The following is a 19375-nucleotide window of genomic DNA, read 5'->3' on the forward strand; positions in this document are numbered from 1 at the left end:
GTTGTTTTTTATTATTGTTGCATTTATTATTGTTGTTGTTGTTGATGTCATCGTTATTGGATAGGACAGAAAGAAATGGAGAGAGGAGGAGAAGACAAAGAGGGGGAGAGAAAGATAGACACCTGCAGACCTGCTTCACTGCCTGTGAAGCGACTCACCTGCAGGTAGGGAGCTGGGGGCTTGAACCTGAGGCTCCAACCAGATCCTTACGCCGAACCTTGCGCTTTGTGACATGTGCACTTAACCTGCTGTGCTATCGCCCAATCCCTCGTTCTGCTTTTGATAGAGGGTAAGAGATAGAGAGAAGGAAGGGAGGGAGAAGGAGAGGGAGGGAGGAGGGAGGGGGGAAATGCAGCACTGCTCCACCACTTGTGAAGCATCCCTGGTCAATGGGGATGGGGGACTTGAACAGGATTCCTGATGCACAGTAACATGTGCTCTAGCTGGCGTGCCAGCCTGGCCAACACATCCTTGGCTGTTAAGTTCAACAGCAAAGAAGCATCAGCTCTTCAGAAAGGTCACTTCTACTTCTGGCAAGCAGCAAAGGACAAAAGATTTACATCTACCAGTCCTCTCCATATTCTCATAGACAGGTTTTGTCAACTAGTACAAGGAAAGCCACGACACCTGCCCCGGGGAGCTCCGTCCAGCTAATTGCCACAGGGCCACTTGACGGAGGCCATTCTATCTCAGGTTCCTGCCGCTTCTTCCCCACCCACATGCCCAAGGCTTCTGCACTATGTGTCACCTCCAAGCCCTTGAAGAGCAACTGGTGGAGAGCCACAGTCCCATACTCAATACGTAGTCCCAGACTATATGGGGGGAGCAAAATGAAAGTATGAGAAATAGCTAGTTCCATATGCTCGCAGGACAATCGGGGTCAAAGGCCTCTTTTACAGCCACTTTGCCAGTCTTAGAGAGCCAGGATTGGTTTGTTTCACCTCAGAGTCATTATTTCCCTTATTAAACAACCAACTAAATGAAACTAATCACATAGGCTATATTCCTTGAGCAAAATCTACACACTGTCTCCTTTTCTGTTACCATTCTAAGATATACACATTAGAATAGGATGTGATACTGCATTTTCTATTGGTCTGGAGCCTGAAATACAGTTAAATGCATTTCATTTGGCTCTTGAATTCTCTTTTGGTTCCATTAATCATCCTATAATTGTCTTATATTTTAAAAACGTCCATTTCTCTAATGAATGAAAGTGTTAAGTAAATTGTTATAGACTTTAAACTACTGTTCAAGAGGTCATTCACTGAAACCAGTTTAGGCCTGGGAGCCAGTGGATAAAGTCTTAGATCCTGAGGCATGAGTTCTAAAGTTAGATCCCAAAAACACATATGCAAGAGTGATGCTCTTGTTCTCTCTCTTGTTCATAAATACATAAACATAAATAAACCTTTTTTAAAAAATTAACAAATAAAACATCTATTTGGCAGTTCGAAAGTAGCATGGGGCCTGCGGTGGCACACCTGGTGTAGCGCACACATTACAGTGCACAAGGACCCAGGTTTGAGCCCCTGGTCCCCACCTGCAGGGGGAAAGCTTTGCAAGTGGTGAAGCAGTGCTGTGGGTGTCTCGCTGTCTCTCTCTATATATATATCACCCCTTCCCTCTTGATTTCTGGCTGTCTCTATCCAGTAAATAAATAAATATAATAATAAAAATAAAGAAATACATTTTAAAAAATAAAGTAGCACAATTGCAAGCGTGTGTAATTTATCAAGCATGTGGTCTTCAATTCAATCCCTGGCATATGCCAGAGTAATGCTTGGGTTCATTCTCTCATTCTTTCTTTCCCCCTACCTAGTAAATAAGTAATTCTTTAAAATATGTCTATTTGAAATCCAAAATAAGTTCACAACATATTGTCACTTAAACTTTCCAACGCTTGCTTATAGAGCACAAAAGAAGTTAAGTATACAGAGAGTGTCATGCTTATTGAGCATAAAGGCAAATCACTCTCATTCACAGATCTGAAACCGGAAGCACAGAGATTACAATCATGTCCCCACAATCAAGAAATAGTGAATCAGACAGTTAGGCTCCTTTCTACTAAATGCCAAGCCTCACTCAGACAACACTGAGTGACATGTGAGCTGTATGCCTCTCCAACAAAAGTTGGTACATATGGTACGACTACTTTTTTAAAAAGTGTGGTAGATCCTTCAAATAGAAACACCTTGTGGTCCGGGAGGTGGCACAATGGATAAAGCGCTGGTCTCTCAGGCATGAGGTCCTGAGTTCAATCCCTGGCAGCATATGTACCAGAGTGATGTATGGTTCTTTCTCTCTCTCCTATCCCTCTCATTAATAAAAATATAAAATATTAAAAAAAAAACACTCTAACATGCCATTAAAAAAGAAAGACAGAAAAGAAACACCTATCAATGAAGTAGGCATCAAAGTAAAAATCTCTGGGTGGAGGGTGAGGGTAGATGCTCAGCATCACTGTGGGGGAGGGGGTAGGAACATAGTCTTTTGGTGGTTGGAATGGTGTTTATGTACACTCCTATTAACTTGTAGTCATATAAATCACTATTTAATTAATATGAGAGGGGAAAAATTGAATGTCTCAAACTTTTTAATGCACAGACCATAGGCTGAGTCTTTTAAATGTTGATGCTTCTAAAAGCTTAGAACAGGGAAAACAGAAGCAACCAGGGGAGTTACTCTATAAGATACAGCTATATATAAATAATGTCAAAGGACATGAATTACGGTGATGTTATGTATGATACAGCAAATCCTAACAATGGGATTTTCAGAGCTAACCCAATTGCCAAATAATCTGATTAGAGCAATAACTATCTATTGCCTTCTTAAACCCTAAGACAGCAGGGACCTCCCACTTCCTCTGTAGAGCCTCTATTTCCTCCAGTCCTGGAACCTCTAGGGTGGGACTCACTTTCCTGCATGCTTCTCTCAATTCATACCAAATGATATTGCAGCTGCTGATCCCAACCTAATCAATGCAATGAGTACCACCTCAGCATGCTTCACTTCAGACTGTGTCCAGAGACGTCAGGCGTAGAATGTCAACCCTTCAGCCTCATTACTCAGGTGAGACCTTTCCTTTCATAGGATTCTCTAATTCCATTTCAGGTGGATCACTTCCTAACAAAGTTCCAAAACCTAGATATAGACCAGGTCCCATGAGATAGAGCATATGTTCACACATATCCATAAATTAGGAAAAATTATATACCTGAAAGCAAAAGTGCACAATAGTCTGCAGTGAGTCAGTATATGCAACAAGCAAGTAGAAAGACCTAAAAAGACACCATACAGTTCCTAATAAAATAGTTTCTACTTAGACTTAGATACCCTCCGCACCTACTTCCTATTATACTTCCCTCAGTCACTCCAAAGCTAACCTTATCAAAGTAAGGACTGCAAAAACTGAATAAGGGCAAGAGACTGGCCTACTTTAATGATGACTCTTTAGTCACTATCAGGCCACCCTATCAGCTGGAGCCCTATTTGGGGAGTCCTGAAATTCCCAAACAGACTTGATGGGTCTAGACCTTGAATAGATCCTCATTCCATTGTTATTGGTCATCTCTATCAGGAACAACACAACAGAGCCCTTTGTGGGCCCCATAGGACCTTGCCCTCAACATGGATCAACAATGATAGAGAGTGCCTCATCCTCTGAAGGGAGGTTGGACAACATATTCTATCTTCCACCTGAGAAATATGGGTCCTGAAATTGGGGCAGCTTGGAACATCCCTACCCATGACCACTGAATGTGAGCTCAGATCTACAGGGATGCAGAGGTCACATAGGTTCCTAACTGAATATGGGCCCCAGAGCACATCAAATCAATGGGGGTTACAGTCAACAATATTTATACACCTTTCCCATATTTGGAAGCTACTCTCTTCTCTGATTCAGCTGTCTGGTCTTTTTTCCAGCCATGACATCATCTCCCCAGACAATAACTTGGATTTACCTGCTTACTAGATGTCAGGCTCAGAAAAAAAAAAAAAAAAAAAAAACTAGTATAGTCATGGGCCCTTTAAAAGATAACTAAAATAGGCCTACTAACTACCTACAAAACGGAGACCCCAAATCTTCATCTGCACTATTCCAGCCTTTAGGTTCATGATTAGTCAACCATTTGTTTGGCTTGATATGTTAACTCTTTTTTCAGCCACCAGTTGTAGATGTGACCGGACTTCTCTGGACAGATGACCCACCAATGTGTCCTAGAGCCCCTCTTTCCCACTAGGGAAAGAGAGAGACAGGCTGGGAGTATGGATCGACCTGTCAACACCCATGTTCAGCGGGGAAGCAATTACTGAAGCCAGACCTTCCACCTTCTGAACCCCATAATGACCCTGTGTCCATAATCCCAGAGCCTTAAAGAACAAGAAAGCTATCAGAGGAGGGGATGGGATATGGAGATCTGGTGGTGGGAACTGTGTGGAGGTGTACCCCTCTTATCCTATGGTTTTTGTCAGTGTTTCCTTTTTATAAATAAAAATTATTAAAAAAAAGAAAAGGAAAAGAAAGAAACACCGAGGCCAGGTGGTGGCTCACATGGTGAGTCTACATGTCACAATACACAAGGACCTGGGTTCAAGTCCCCTGGCCCCCACCTGCAGTGGGAAAGCTTTGGGAGTGTTGAAGCAGGGCTGCAGGTGTCTCTCTGTCTCTCTCCCTCTCTATCCCCCCATTCTCTCAATTTCTGGCTATCTCTAATAAATAAAGATAATTTAAAAAAAAATAAAAAGAAAAAACACCTATCAAACACTTCACTCTTTTTTTTTTTTGCCTCCAGTCACTGAGGCTTGGTGTCAGCACTACAAATCCACCACCTCTGAAAGCCTTTTTTTAATTTATTTTTAGTTTTTTTTTTTTTTAATTTGATAAGACAGAGAGATACTGAGAAGGGAAGCTAGACAGGGAGAAAGATAGATACCTGCAGACCTGCTTCACCACTTGTGAAGCTTCCCCCCCACTCCCCCACCTCCCCAAACACTGTAGGTAGGGAGCCAGGAGCTCGAACCGGGATCCTTGTCTGGATCCTTTTTTTTTTTTTTTAAGATTTTATTTATGTATTAATGAGAAAGATAGGAGGAGAGAGAAAGAACCAGACATCACTCTGGTTCATGTGCTGCTGGGGATCGAACTCAGCCTCATGCTTGAAAGTCCAAAGCTTTATCACTGCGCAACCTCCCGGCCCACATATGGATCCTTGCACCTTGTACTATGTGTGCTTAACCCAGGGCACCTCCACCCAGCGTCCCCTCCCATACATATGACTCCTAATTTAGCCAAAATAAAAAAAAATGAAAGCAGGTGTTTGCATAACTATACACAAATGTTCTAGCATTTTCAGTCATACCAGGTACCAGCTGGAAAGTCCACTGACCACCCAAAAAAACTCTATGAAATAGAGAGTTCAGGAACATACTTGATGCCTGACAGTATTTCTTTCTCAACTGTTTTTCCACAAAATAGAAAGCCACTCTTCACTTTGACTCGGTAACAGATGTTATGAAAACTCAGCACGGATCCTTCAGAACAGGTCTTCAGGTTGTTGCGGGTGGCGCCAGGAAGCCCGTTAACGTTTCTTTCTGACATTGTGATAAAAACTTGCTCAGTTCTGCAAGACATCTGAGGAGTTTCTCCTGTCACCATTCTGAAGGGAAAAAGAGGCAAGAAGTCCACAGATCAGACAAGCAAAGTTGTACATACCACATAGTGCTGCATTTAAAACAGGCCTATTTGGGTAGAAATGTCCAGTCCTAAAGGAAGAAGGGATGTATTATATAACATGGTGAATACAGATAACAGTAAATTTGAAAGTTGCTAAAAAGAAAAAAAAAAAAGGACATCTTAAGGGCTGGGGAGACAGCATAAAGGCTGTGCAAAAGACTCTCATGCCTCAAAGGTCTTAAAATAAAGTTCATTTTCTTTGTTTTAAAGAAATTTTAAATTAATTTACTACTTATTGGAAAGAGACAGAGAGCAGTCAAGGGGTAGGGGCCATGGAGGAAGCGATAGGGATAGGGAAAGGGAAAGAGAGAGAAAGTAAGAGACCGACCGACCTACAGCACTGCTTCACCACTAGTGAAGCTTCCCAGTGCAGGTAGGGACCTTGCTTGCACTTTGCAACATGTGCACTCAACCAGGTGAACCATTGCTCAGCCCGGTACAGCTTGACTTTTTAAAAAATGTTTTATTTATCAATGAGAGGGATAGGAAGAAAGAGAGAGAGAAAGAAAGAGACATCACTCTGCTACATGTGCTGCCAGGGATCGAACTCAGGACCTCATGCTTGAGAGTCCAATGCTTTATCCACTGCGCCACCTCCAGGACCACTAAAGTTTAATTTCCAATGGAAGGCCATACCAAAGGGGTCAAAACAACTTGAGAACCTTAATGAGCAGGACAGACATGCCTCTGAACACATCAACTGCAACAGGATGCCAGTCAAACACATATATAAGGGGACAGGCAGAGTACAAACATCACTCACGCTCAGTGAAAATCAGACTGGAAATGCATGTACAGAAACAGCTCCAGGCCAGTCAGCAGCTTCTGTGACCACCACCACTCCCGGTTTTGTTTTTGATTTTGAAGTTTATGATAACAATTCTACACAGGGAGCTTGATGAATCACCGGTGAACCCTCAAATTCAGATAGTGGCATGTCAATATTTTACTTGGCTCAACTACTACCAGGGTTATGGACAGGGCTTGGTGCCTGTGTGCAATTCCACTGCTCCTGGCAGTCATTCTTTTTTTTTTTTTTTTTAAGAAGCTGAGAGGCAGAGAAAGAGATGTAGACAGGGATAAAAAGACAGAGGAGAAGCACCTATAGACCTTCTTCACCACCAGCAAAACATCCCCCCTGTAGGCAGGGGCTTGAACTAAATTCTCTCACATCTGTCATAAAGTGTGCACCTTACTCAGTGCGCCGCTGTCTGACACTGCAGTATCTCTGATAAGGAGGATAACCTCCATTGTTTTATATAAAAGTTTAATTGTACTAGGGCACTTTTCAGCTCTGGCTTATGGCACTACTGGGGACTGAACCTGGGACCTCAGAGCCTGGAGCACGAAAATCTTTTGCATAGCCATTATGCTGTCTCCCCAGCCTGGATAACCCACATTTAAAAACGCTCTTTCTCTCTTTCACTGTCTCCAGCCTCTTGATGTGCTCATCTGTTACAAACTGCATGAACTGGCAGCAGGCAGTCTGTGCAGGCAGACAAAGCAGCCAGGTGGACTGCACAGACTCGACAGACAGCTGGCCAAGTGAGGACGGCAGCATCTGCTGCTGGAAGTGTCCCTAACAGTAGCTGAACATGGAGAGATGCACCCGCCTTCCAGCACACGCCTCCTCCGGCGACTCACTGAGGTGGATGCAAGAGCAGAAATGAACACTCTCAGGTCACTGGAAGGGTTGTCACATGCTCAGGAAAGGACAGAAACTGAACACTGGCAGAGGGGGACTGGGAATCTGAACCCCAACCCAGGGTAATTATCCTGACTGTCAGGTGGCCTCCACCTGCTCCCGGAAGGAGCTCAGCCAGGAAGGCACATACCTGAGGCCCTTCCTTCTTAGGAAGTCATGTCCTCCCCATCACCTGCTTCTCAAGGACATAGCTCCCAGACTGCAGCCTCTGTCTCTCATCACTTGTTCTCTATTAGTTAACACATCTCCCTTCCCCCAAGAAAGATATTTAGAATGATCTTTCTTCCTTCCTTCCTTCCTTCCTTCCTTCCTTCCTTCCTTCCTTCCTTCCTTCCTCCCTCCCTCCCTCCCTCCCTCCCTTTCTTTCTTTCTTTCTTTCTTTCTTCCTTTAGCATGTCACTGCTCAGCTCTGGCTTGTGGTACAGGGTTTGAACCTGGGACCTCAGAGCCTCAGGCATGGGAATCTTTTGCAGAACCATTAAGCTGTCTTCCCAGTTCAATTTCTTTTATTGATACTTTAAAGGGATTATTTAGTTAATTCTGAGAAAGAGAACCAAAGCATCGTTCCGGCCCCTGTGATGCCAAAGATGAAACTGGGAACTTAATGTTCCAAGTGAAGCACTCTACTTACTGCACAGGGCCACTCAATTTTTAATTTCTAACTACCAGGCTGAGGAGATAGCATAATGGTTCTGCAAGGCCTGAAGCTCTGGGGCCCCGAGTTCAATCCCTAGCCCCACAATTATCCAGAGTAGAGGAGGGAAGGGATCTTGTCTCCCACTCCCTATACTGTAGCTAGGGGAGAAATTCCAGAATGGAGCCCCAAGGCTTTCATTCAAATTGTCAGGATGAGGCTACCTAAACCCAAGATAGAATTCTGACAAGGTCACACTTGAATAGCTCTCAGCCCCACAGACTAAACGACACATCCCCTTTTTCCACGATTATGATCTGGTTCCTGAAGTGCATAAAATCTATAAAGAAAGGGCTGGGGGGGGCAGGTTAGATAGCCTAGTGGTTATGCAAATGGACTCCCATGCCTGAGATTCTTAAGTCCCAGGTTCAATATCCCCACCTCCCAGAACCACCATAAACCAGAGTTGAACAGTGCTCTGGTTAACAATACATACATACATACATACATACATACATACATACATACCTTTAAAAGAGAAAGGGAGGGCTGGGGGAGATAACATAATGGTTATGCAAAGAGCCTTTCATGCCTGAGGCACCAAAGGTCCCAAATTCAGTCCCCTGCACTACTATGAGCCAGAGCTGAGCATTCCTCTGGTGTAAAATAGAGAGGGACAAAAAATTCTAGGAGATATCTCAGTGTGAACACAAAGGATTTGCATGCCTGCAGGCACAGGTTCAAGCCCAAGCACCACCACACAGCACAGCTAAGCAGGACTCTGGTGTCTCACTTTCTCTCATAAAAGTAAAGGAAATATCTTAAGTCTATGAATAAGACCAAAGGAATCAATCCTCTGAATTTTTTTTCCTTTTTAGTCTTTATTATTATTTTAGATAGAAACAGAAAGAAAAACAGAGAATGAAAGACCATAACAGCAAAGCTCCCTTCAGTGTTGTGGGGGCCAAGCTCAAGTCTCGGTCATGCAATGCCAAAGCAACACACTGTCCCAGTGAGCTATGTCACTGGTCCCCTTAGTCCTTACATACAGCAGTTATATCATTGGGGATATATATACCTGTGCTTCTTACCACATACTTAGCTACACAGCAGGAATAGTAAATAGTGCTATGCACTAGACATTCAGCATCTAAAATATAGACCCTGAGGTCTTCTCCCCTCCCCAAGGAATTTATTTATGATTAACCTAAGGGAGGAGAGACAGAACCAGAGCATCACTGTAGAGCATATGATGCCAGGCACTGAACTCAGGACCTCATGCTTGAGAGTCCATCACTCCATCCCCAGCACCACTTCCTGGGACTCACAGATAGTGAAAGTTTACTGTTATTTTAATTCACTGAACTGGAAATAGCCTCTGGAATATCCAAGGAGGTGGCTGAGCAGGTGTATAGAGAGCCAGCCTTGACAGTTCAGAAAAGCAAGACAAAGGCAAATAGCACATCACAAATACATCTGCCCAGAGCCTGGCCCAGCCCAGAGCTGGAGAGACACCCAGGAGCCAAAGGGGACCTGGCCTGGCGCCGCTGAGGCTGGCTGTGCCCTGCCCTTCTTCCTGGGGAAGGTAGGATGCATGATGCGTGTCCTAAGCCTCTCTGGCCCTTACTTCTTCCCCAAACAGCTTGGAAACAGAGAACTTTTGAGGTCAGCATCTGGGACCACGTGGGTGAGGTTCCTCAGAATCCATGGGCATTGAGGTTCAGGAGGTAGAACAGTGGAATCTCCAGCATGAGGTCCCAAGTTCATGTGCCTCAGAAATGCTCTGGGCTAGCAAAATAGCTCACTTGGATAGTGAGCTACTTTGCCATGTGCACCCACGTTTGAGCCCAGCCCACACAACACAGAAGGAAGCTTCGATGCTGGGGTCTCAGCCTCTCTGTCCCTTTCTGCCTGTGTCCTTATCTAAGACAAAACCAAAACAGAGTGATGCTACGGTTCTCTCTAAATAAATAAATAAATATTTAAATATTTAAAGAATGAATCCATAGGCTCCTGGTCCAGGAAGGCAGCATAGTGTTTCTGCAAAACAACTTCATGCCTGAGGCTCCAAGGTCCCAGGTTCAATCCCTGGTAATACCATAAATCAAAGCTAAGCAGTACTTTGCTAAAATAAAATAACTAACTTTAATATAAATAAATAATACATGGATTCCTGTGAGTACATGTTGTCAACAAATTCCTCATTACTCTTTCTTCTTAATGTGTGTTTATTTGCTCAACCTTGACAAATGAAGAGAAGTAGAGAATAATCTTTCCCACAGAAACATGTCTTGCGTTGGTGGTATAGTGGTGAGCATAGCTGCCTTCCAGAAACATGTCTTTTAGATTGTACAGCAAATTCACCATTTCTACAAGCTACATTTGCACTTGAAATGGACATTTTTCTTATACTCTCTATAAGAGAAAGGACTGAATAGCCTTTATTTTGTTTTACTTTTTGCAAAATGACAATGTCCTATACCCATGTTGCAAAATAAAACAAAACTAAAATATATATTATAAGCAGGGCCCTGAATACAGTTCACCCAATTAGCTGTGTGTCTTGGATGTTTGACACCTGGGTTCAAAGACTGGCATCACTTGGGAATGCCTCAGCTAGACATTCTCCCAGTGAGCAATTTCCTTCCCTGACACTTAGCCCAAAGGGGAAAGTGTGAAAAGCTGTCATCTGTGAAGCCATGCTAAAATGAAGACTGCAATTGGTGAAGTCATGAGCCCCTTGGAATATACCTAAACTAGACTTTCTAGCACCTTCCAACATGAAGACCCCAAATTTTATCTGCTATACTTTTACCTTTAGGTTCCTATTAGACAATTGGTTCTGCTTTATATCTCAATGCTTTTCACCTACCAAGTTGCAGATGCTACTGTGTCACGAACCTGACTTGCCTGGACAAACAACCACACCAATGTGTCCTGGAACCCCATCTCTCCAGAGTCCTACCCGACTAGGGAAAGACAGAAATAGGCTGGGCGTATGGGTCCACCTGCAAACACCCATCTCCAGTGGAGAAGCAATAACAGAAGCCAGACCTTCCACCTTCTGCACCCCATAATGATCCTGAGTCCATGCTCCCAGAGGAATAACAAATAGGGAAACTTCCAGTAAAGGAGATGGGATATGGAACTCTGGTGGCAGAGTTGTGTGGAACTGTGCTCCCCTATTCCACAATCTTGTTAATCACTATTAAATCACTAATAAAAATATAATAAATAAATAAACAAATAAATAAAGTGGAGCCTTTGAGTCAAAACAAGATGATTACAGAGTGTGTCAAGTTTGACTTGAGCCAGACACCTCTGTGCTGGGCCTAAAGCATCCATATCAGGAATCCATCGATTAACCAATCATTTAAAAAAAATTTTTAGTTAAATACTTATTTATTTATTCAATATATATTGGATAGACACAGGCAGAAATTGAGAGAGGAAGTGAGACAGAGAGACACTTGCAACCCTGCTTCACCACCTGTGAAGCTTTCCCTCTGCAGGTAGAGACCGGGGACTTGAACCCAGGTCCTTGTGCACTATAACATGTACACTCAGCCAGGTGCGCCACCACCTGGCCCCTTAACCAATCATTTTGAAAACTGACAATGGGCTTTAATCAATAGATGGAAGTCCCACTTTGATTCTTCCCAGAGAATCAACATTCAAAATTAATCATGCATAGCTAGGAGTACTTTGAACTTTTTAGTACTAATCATCTATATGAGCTGAGGAGGTAGCAAAGTGGTTATGAAAAAGACCCTCATGCCCAGGGGACTGAGGTCTCAGGTTCAATCCCCAGCCCCACTATAAGTGAGAGGTGAGCAGTTCTCTGGTTAAAGAATAGAAAAGAAAAAGAAAATCAAGTACAGTTACTAGTATCATCTTCCTGTTTCCTCCCACAATAATAATCACCATGACAGATAACTATAACTCTGTCCCTACCTGAGGGGCTTATTTAAGGTTTTTCTACCTGAAACTGTGTGTTCCCAAATAAAGACTACTACTTATGAGGATCTGGGCTCAACACTGACACCATGCAAGGTCAATCCCCAGCATCTTATGTACCAGAGTACGTACACATAAAAATTCTGATTCTCTCCATCCCTGTCTTCTGTCATTGATAAAAAAAAAAATCTTTTAAGAAAGACTAACAGAGGGCTGGGTGGTGATATGCCTGGTTAAACACATACAATCACAGTGTGCAGGGATCCAGGGTTGAAGCCCCTGGTCCCCATCTGCAGGGGGAAAGCTTCTCTCTCTCTCTCTCTCTTCTCTCAATTTCTGTCTCTATCCAATATTAAATTATATATATATATATATATATGAAGAATAAATAACAGGAGCCCATGGGGGTTGTGCAGCTGGTTGAGCACCAGTTTCCCCAGAACCATGGCTCTCCTGAGGGGATGCCAGAGCTCAAATCTGGGCCCCAATCGGTGGAAGTTGGGTTTGAACCTGGGTAGTTCAAAGCAGTGTGCAAAGCAGCACACTATCCAAGTGAACTATCTCAATGGCCCAACAACAGCATTTCCTAAGGGGCTTTGGCTACGTACCTGGAATAAAAATGACAAAAAAAAAAAGCGTCTCTGAGTTTATTTAAATTTTTTTATTTGTTTATATTTATTGGATAGAGACAGCCAGGAATCAAGAGGGAGGGGGTGATAGAGAGGGAGAGAGACAGAGAAACACCTATAGCCCTGCTTCCACACTCGGTAAAGCTTTCCCCCTGCAGGTGGGGACTAGGGCTCGAACCCGGGTCCTTGCACATTGTAACACATGTGCTCAACCAGGTGCGCCACCACCCAGACTCTGATTTTTTTTTTTTTTTTTTTAAACATGGAAGTGGAATAGATTTTTATACTGCTACTGTTAGGCAAGAAAATACAACCTGGGAGGTGGTGTAGTGGGTAAAGCATTGGACTTTCTAGCATGAGGTCCCAAATCTGATCCCCTACATCGCATGTGCCAGAGTGATGCTCTGGATATCTCTCCCCTCTCCTCTTTCTAAATAAATAAATGTCTTTTTTTAAAAAAAAAGAAAATGTAATGGGCAGGAGATAGCATAACGATTATGCAAAGAGACTGAGACTCCAAAGTCCCAGTTTCAGTCTCCTTCCTGCACCACCATTAACCAGAGCTGAGCGGTGCTCGGGTAAAAATAAACAAACAAAACAAATAAATACAAGTATCATCCTAAATGGTGAACAAACCTCATGTCCTGATTATAAGGGAAAAGCACAGGTGGGTTTACCTGGTACTAAAGTTAGGACTGGGGAGACAACATAATGGTTCTTCAAAAAGACGTTCATGCCTGTGACCCTAAAGGTCGCAGGTTCAATCCCCAGCCCCACCATGAGCCCAGGCATCAGTTTAACAGATTATTTGGTAAAATGAATGAAATGAAAGTACTGATGTTAGCACACACACACATATCCGCCAGGCTGGTCCCGCGCTAGCCCCGCGCCCTGCAGCCCGCGCAGCTTCACGCAGTCAGGGCTGGACAGAGTTTGCAGCCGCCACCTCACTCAGTCCCCGACACCCGGGGTGCAGACAGGCCTGGAGCCCTGGCTTTCAGAGGGTCCCGAGGGCTCTCCGGAGCCTAGCCTCCGCACGCCCCCCCCCCCACGAGTGGCGCCGCGGCTTACTCACCTCGGTCCCCGCGCACAGCCCGCACACCCGAGGAGGCGGTGGCCACGCGGGCAGGCAGCCTCGACCGCGCCCGGTCCCGGAGAGCCGCCGGGAGCCCAGACTCGCCCTGAGCGCCCCGCCGCGCAGGACACGCCCCGGTCCGGCCCCGCTGGCCCCTAAGACCGCCCCGCGCACCGGGACCCGCGCACCCCGGCACCTCAGGCCGCCCCTCAGTGGCCCCCACCACCGCGCACCCCTACCTTTCAGTCCACCCTCAGATCTCAGCCCCTCAGTCCACCCGCGCACCCTAACCCCTCAGTGCTCCTCGCGCACCCCAACCCCTCAGCCCTGCCCGCGCACCCCAACCCCTCAGCCCTGCCCGCGCACCCCAACCCCTCAGTTCTCCCCGCGCACCCCCGGCCACTCAGTCCTCCCCCACCCCGCGCGCACCCTCAGTCTCTCCAGCGCACCCTGGCCCCACTCCGGCGACTCGCTAGCCGCCCTGGTCGCCCGCAGCGCCGGCGAGTTCGGGCTCGGCGAGGCGCCCGGGAACAGGCGGGGAGTGGCGCCGCCTGCACGCGCAGATAAGCGGCCGGAGCCCCCGGGTGGCGGCGCACCAGCTGCGCGGAAGCAGCCTCAGTGCCTCCGCCGCCTCTTCCAGCTCATGCCCGGGGTGCCCGGGAACAACTCGGAAACTCCCAGGAGCCCGGCGAAGCCCCCTCTGGCCTGCAGGAATGGGGCCCGGGGTATTATTATTATTACTGCTGTCGTTATGTTAATCACTCGCTCATCGCCCACCTGGGAGCTTCAGAGAAGAGGTGCCAGCCCCTCGGCGTCCATCAATTCCAGTATTGGGGGCGGGGTGGAGGGGTGGTTGCGGAGACAGCATAATGGCTCTAAAGTTCAGTCCACAGAAACCAGGCAGTGTTGAGCAGTGCTCTGGTCTTGCTCTCCATTTTTATCCTTCTTTAATTCTCTCTTTCTCCCTTCCTTTCTCTTTCCTATTTTATTTTATTTTATTTTATTTTATTTTATTTTATTTTATTAACTGGTCAGTTCTGGTTTATGGTGGTGTGGGTAACTGAACCTGGGACTTCGGAGCCTCAGGCTTGAGAGCTTCTTTGCATAACTATTTTGCTATCTCCCCTGCCCTCACTCTGAATCTCTCATTAAAATGAAATACATTTGGGGGCTGGGCGCAGTGGTTTAAGAGCACAAGACTCAAAGAACAAGGATTGGTGTAAAGATTCCGGTTCAAGCCCCCTGCAGAGGCGTCCCTTCACAAGTGAAGCAGGTCTGCAGGTGTCTGTCTTTCTCTCCCCCTCTCTGTCTTCCCCTCCTCTCTCCATTTCTCTTTGTCTTACCCAACAACAGTGACAACAGTAAACAACAAGGGCAACAAAAGGGGAAAAATAGCCTCCAGGAGCAGTCGTAGTGCAGACACCAAGCCCCAGTAATAACCCTGGAGGCAAAAAAAAAAAAACATTTTAGAAAACTCCAGGACCCCATGCCTATGGATATCTAATCTTCAACAAAGGTGTCCAGACTACTAAATGGGGAAAGGAGAGTCTCTTCAACAAATAGTATTGATGGGAAAATTGGGTTGAAACATTCAGAAGAATGAAACTGAGCCACTGTATTTCACCAAACACAAAAGTAAATTACAAATGGATCAAAGACTTGGATGTTAGACCAGAAAATATCAAATACTTAGAGGAAAATATTGGCAGAACTCTTCCATCAGCATCTTCAATGTTACAAATCCAATTACAAATAAGACTAAAACAAAAATAAACCAATGGGACTACACCAAATTAAAAAGATTCTGCACAGCAAAAGAAACCACCACCAAAACAAAGAGATTCCCTTACAGAATGGGAGAAGATCTATATATGCCATACATCAGACTGTGTATAAAAAATAGAAAGAGCTCACCAAACTCGGCAGCAAGAAAATAAATGATCCCATCCAAAAATGAGGAGAGAATATCAACAGAATATTCACCACAGAAGGAGCTCCTAAGGGCCAACAAACATGAAAAAATGATCGAAGTCATTGACTGTCAGAGAAATGCAACTTAAGACAGTAATGAGATACCATTTCACGCCTGTGAGAATGTCATACACCAGAAACTGTAGCAGCAGAAATGCTGGGGAGGTTGTGGAGACAAAAGAACCCTCCTGCACTGTTGGTGGGAATGTAAAATGGTCCAACCCTTTGGAGGGCAGTCTGGACAACTAGGATAGAAGTAGACCTACCTATGAACTCTGCAATTCATCTCCTGGGGATATATCCTAAGGAACCAAACACACCCATCCAAAATAATTGTATATACCTATGTTATAGCAGTACAATTTGTAATAGCCAAAACCTGGAAACAACCTAGGTGTCCAACAACAGATGAGTGGCTAAGTAAGTTGTGGTATATATACACAATGGAATATTACTCAGCTACTAAAAATGGTGATTTCACCATTTTCAGCTCATCTTAGATGGAGCTTGAAAAAATCATGTTAAGTAAGATAAGCCAAAAAGAGAAGAATGAATATGGGAAATCTCACTCATAGATAGAAGTTGAAAAATAATACCATGATGCCAACCTGGGCAGATGTCCTCACTAATGTGTCCTAGAACCTCACCTCCCCAAAGCCCTACCCCACTAGGGAAAAGTAGAGATAGACTGGGTGTATAGATAGACCTGGCAATGCCTATGTCCAGTGGAAAGGCAATTACAGAAGCCAGATCTCCCACCTTCTGCACCCCAAAGAGATCTTTGGTCCATACTCCCAGAGGTATAAAGAGTAAGAGCTTCCAATGGAGGGGATGTGATATGGTAGTCTGGTGGTGGGAATTGTGTGAAATTGTACCCCTCTTATCCCACAACCTTGTCAACCATTATTAAATCAATACTACTACTACTACTACTACTACTACTAATGATAATGATAAAGTTGAAAAATAAAACACAAAGCAGAACTTGGACTGGATTTGGTATAATGCACCGAAGTAAAAGACTCTGGGGTGTGGGTTCATGTCCTGGAACATGATGGCAGAGGAAGATTTAGAAGGGGTTGAATTATTATGTGGAAAAATGACAAATGTTACACATATACAAACTACTGTATTTTACTGTTGACTGTACCCATATACAGAAAAAAAGGGGGGGGGGGGGGAGAAAGAAGGAAAAAAGAAAGAAAAGAGAATTCCAGGGTAGGATACTAGTTTTCAGATCTGCTGATCAAAGTATTATCTGCCATCACTTTATAATTACTTTTTGCTCTCCTAGAAGGCTTCCCACACACACTGGCTGGGGGGAAAGATGGAAAATATGCAGATTCAGGAAAAGGAAGGCTCATTTGGCCTTGACCTTCCGAAATATGTGTGAGTCTCTAGGTAGTCTCTGGGTTGCTTATTCAGACAAATATCAGTTGATTTGCTTAAACAATTACATAAGTGGCTACTGATTTTTCACTTGGTACAAGACAATTGTAAGCAGGAGACTTTTTTTTTTTTTGGTATTTTAAGTGTCTTTATTTAGAAGTTCAATTTAGACAAAATGGATGTAATACTATCAAGCTTAAAGTAGGTATGTAGATGGACTGTCGGTTGTCATCTTGCCGTTGCTCTCACCTTTTTTCTACAATCTCATCTGTACTACAGCACAGTATTTTCCAGAATTCCTATTAGAGCTTCAAAGTTGCCATGAAAAGAACATATGCAAGCTCTGAAATGTAGAGGACAACCTAGGCTTACTCTCCAAGGGTGCTTGTAGTCAAATGCAGTTACACAGAAGTTTTCTATTAAGTAACTTTATAACTACTCATTCTGTTTGAATATTAACCATATCACTAAGGCTCTGAAGGGATTCCTGTGTGCTTCTTAATGGTAAGCAGGAGACTTTTAAGACTTGAGTGTTCAGTTTTGAAAGTTTTTTTTGAAACTTTTAAAATATATATGATTATTTAAGAAGAGATCTCTGAGAGACAGACACAGAGAGAAAGAACACTACTCAGCTCTGGTTTATGGTGGTGCTGGGGATTGAACCTGGGACCTCAGAGCCTCAGGCATGAGAATCTTTTGCATCACCATTAGGCTGTCTCCCCAGTTCCAGTGTACAAAGTTTTCACAGAATATTAAAACAAATTGCTTTCGGCATGGTAACATGTGAATTCAACCTGGCCCATAGCATAGTAGCTATGCAAAGAGATCCTCATGGTTGTGGCTCCAAAGTCCCAGGTCTCATCCTCCACACCACTGGAGGCCAGATTTGAGCAGTGCTCCAGTAAAGCAAAACAAACAAACAAACAAAAACAAGTAAAATACCATGCTGCGTGCTTTGAAAGAACATATCCATATATCCATGATGCAACTGTGAGGGTCCAGGCACCCTCCAGCCTCACCCCTCTGGGTTCATTGTGGGCTGATGAATGATCAGAATAACCTCAGATCAGCACAGGAAGAATTCAAGAATTTTGGTCTATACTCTCAGAGGGATAAAGAATGGGAAGCCTCCGGATGTGAGGGCGATCTGGCTGTGACATCTGTCAACAGGGTTGATTCTGCTGATCTGGCTGGCTAGGTGGGTGTCCCCTTCCTCCCTCACTGCTCCATGTGCGTCCCTCCTGAAGCTGTGCGCTCTGTCAAAGAGGACAGCCTTCCCCCAAATAGAGAAGGACCAGTCTTCAGGAGGGTATACGAGTAGCTGTGCTCCCCTGCTAGAACCTCCAAACAAGCTCTCAAGAATAGGAAGCTTCCAATGGAAGGGATGGGACACGGAACTCTGGTGGTGGGAACTGTGTGGAATTATACCCCTGTTACCTTACAATCTTGCTAATCATTATTAAACCACTATTAAAAAAAGACTCTGGGGAGTCGGGCTGTAGCACAGCGGGTTAAGCGCAGGTGGCGCAAAGCACAAGGACCGGCATAAGGATCCCGGTTCGAACCCCGGCTCCCCACCTGCAGGGGAGTCACTTCACAGGCGGTGAAGCAGGTTTGCAGGTGTCTATCTTTCTCTCCTCCTCTCTGTCTTCCCCTCCTCTCTCCATTTCTCTCTGTCCTATCCAACAACGACAACAACAATAACTACAACAATAAAACAACAAGGGCAGCAAAAGGGAATAAATAAATAAAATAAGTATTTAAAAAAAAAAAGACTCTGATAGCAAGTACAGAGGAGCTGCAGGGGTTACTATGTTCCATCTTCTGGGAGATAATGCAGATTAAATCTCTAAGGGGGGAATATTAGGATGTCTTTTATATGACAAGGAGGGAGTAGTTTCTAGTCTGAGAGTAAACATATAAATCTCTGATGGAGAGATAAACTTACTACCCAAACTGCATTCTCCCCAGAGCTAAAGGAGACAGCCAGCACTTTGGAGAGGGAGTGGTGGCAGGAAAAAGGCAACTTAGCCTCCAGGGCATTGGTTGGGCTATTTTGGGCCCTAGCTCAAAATAACCTGCATGCTTGAGCTGGGTGCAGTCCCAGAGGTCAGTCCTGATGATGTGGGGCACATCTGGTCCAGACACCTCTGCATCCAAAGAGATGGGTGAAATGGGGGTCCTGCAGGGTGGTTAGCTTCTGAGTTAGTGTAAAGACCCACTGTGTCAGACTTCACTTGATAGCTGGGGAAAACTGCAGAGCTGGCTCTTACTG

At 44.6% G+C, this 19375-nt stretch overlaps 1 protein-coding gene across 1 annotated transcript in view; it reads right to left on the reverse strand.

Annotated features, from left to right (window-relative positions):
- Positions 1–14296, reverse strand: part of ABCG2 (ATP binding cassette subfamily G member 2 (Junior blood group)) — a 71739-nt gene extending 57443 nt beyond the window's left edge. The window contains exons 1-2 of the mRNA XM_060187788.1: positions 14170–14296; positions 5436–5663 (exon numbers count right to left, since the gene is read on the reverse strand). Coding sequence (XP_060043771.1) covers positions 5436–5662 — 227 coding nt within the window. The 5' untranslated portion in view covers position 5663; positions 14170–14296. The remainder of the gene's footprint in view (positions 1–5435; positions 5664–14169) is intronic.
- Between the last annotated feature and the right edge of the window lie 5079 nt (positions 14297–19375).

Source organism: Erinaceus europaeus, chromosome 3 (genome assembly GCF_950295315.1).
Source record: "Erinaceus europaeus chromosome 3, mEriEur2.1, whole genome shotgun sequence".
In the NCBI taxonomy this organism is placed as follows: domain Eukaryota; kingdom Metazoa; phylum Chordata; class Mammalia; order Eulipotyphla; family Erinaceidae; genus Erinaceus; species Erinaceus europaeus.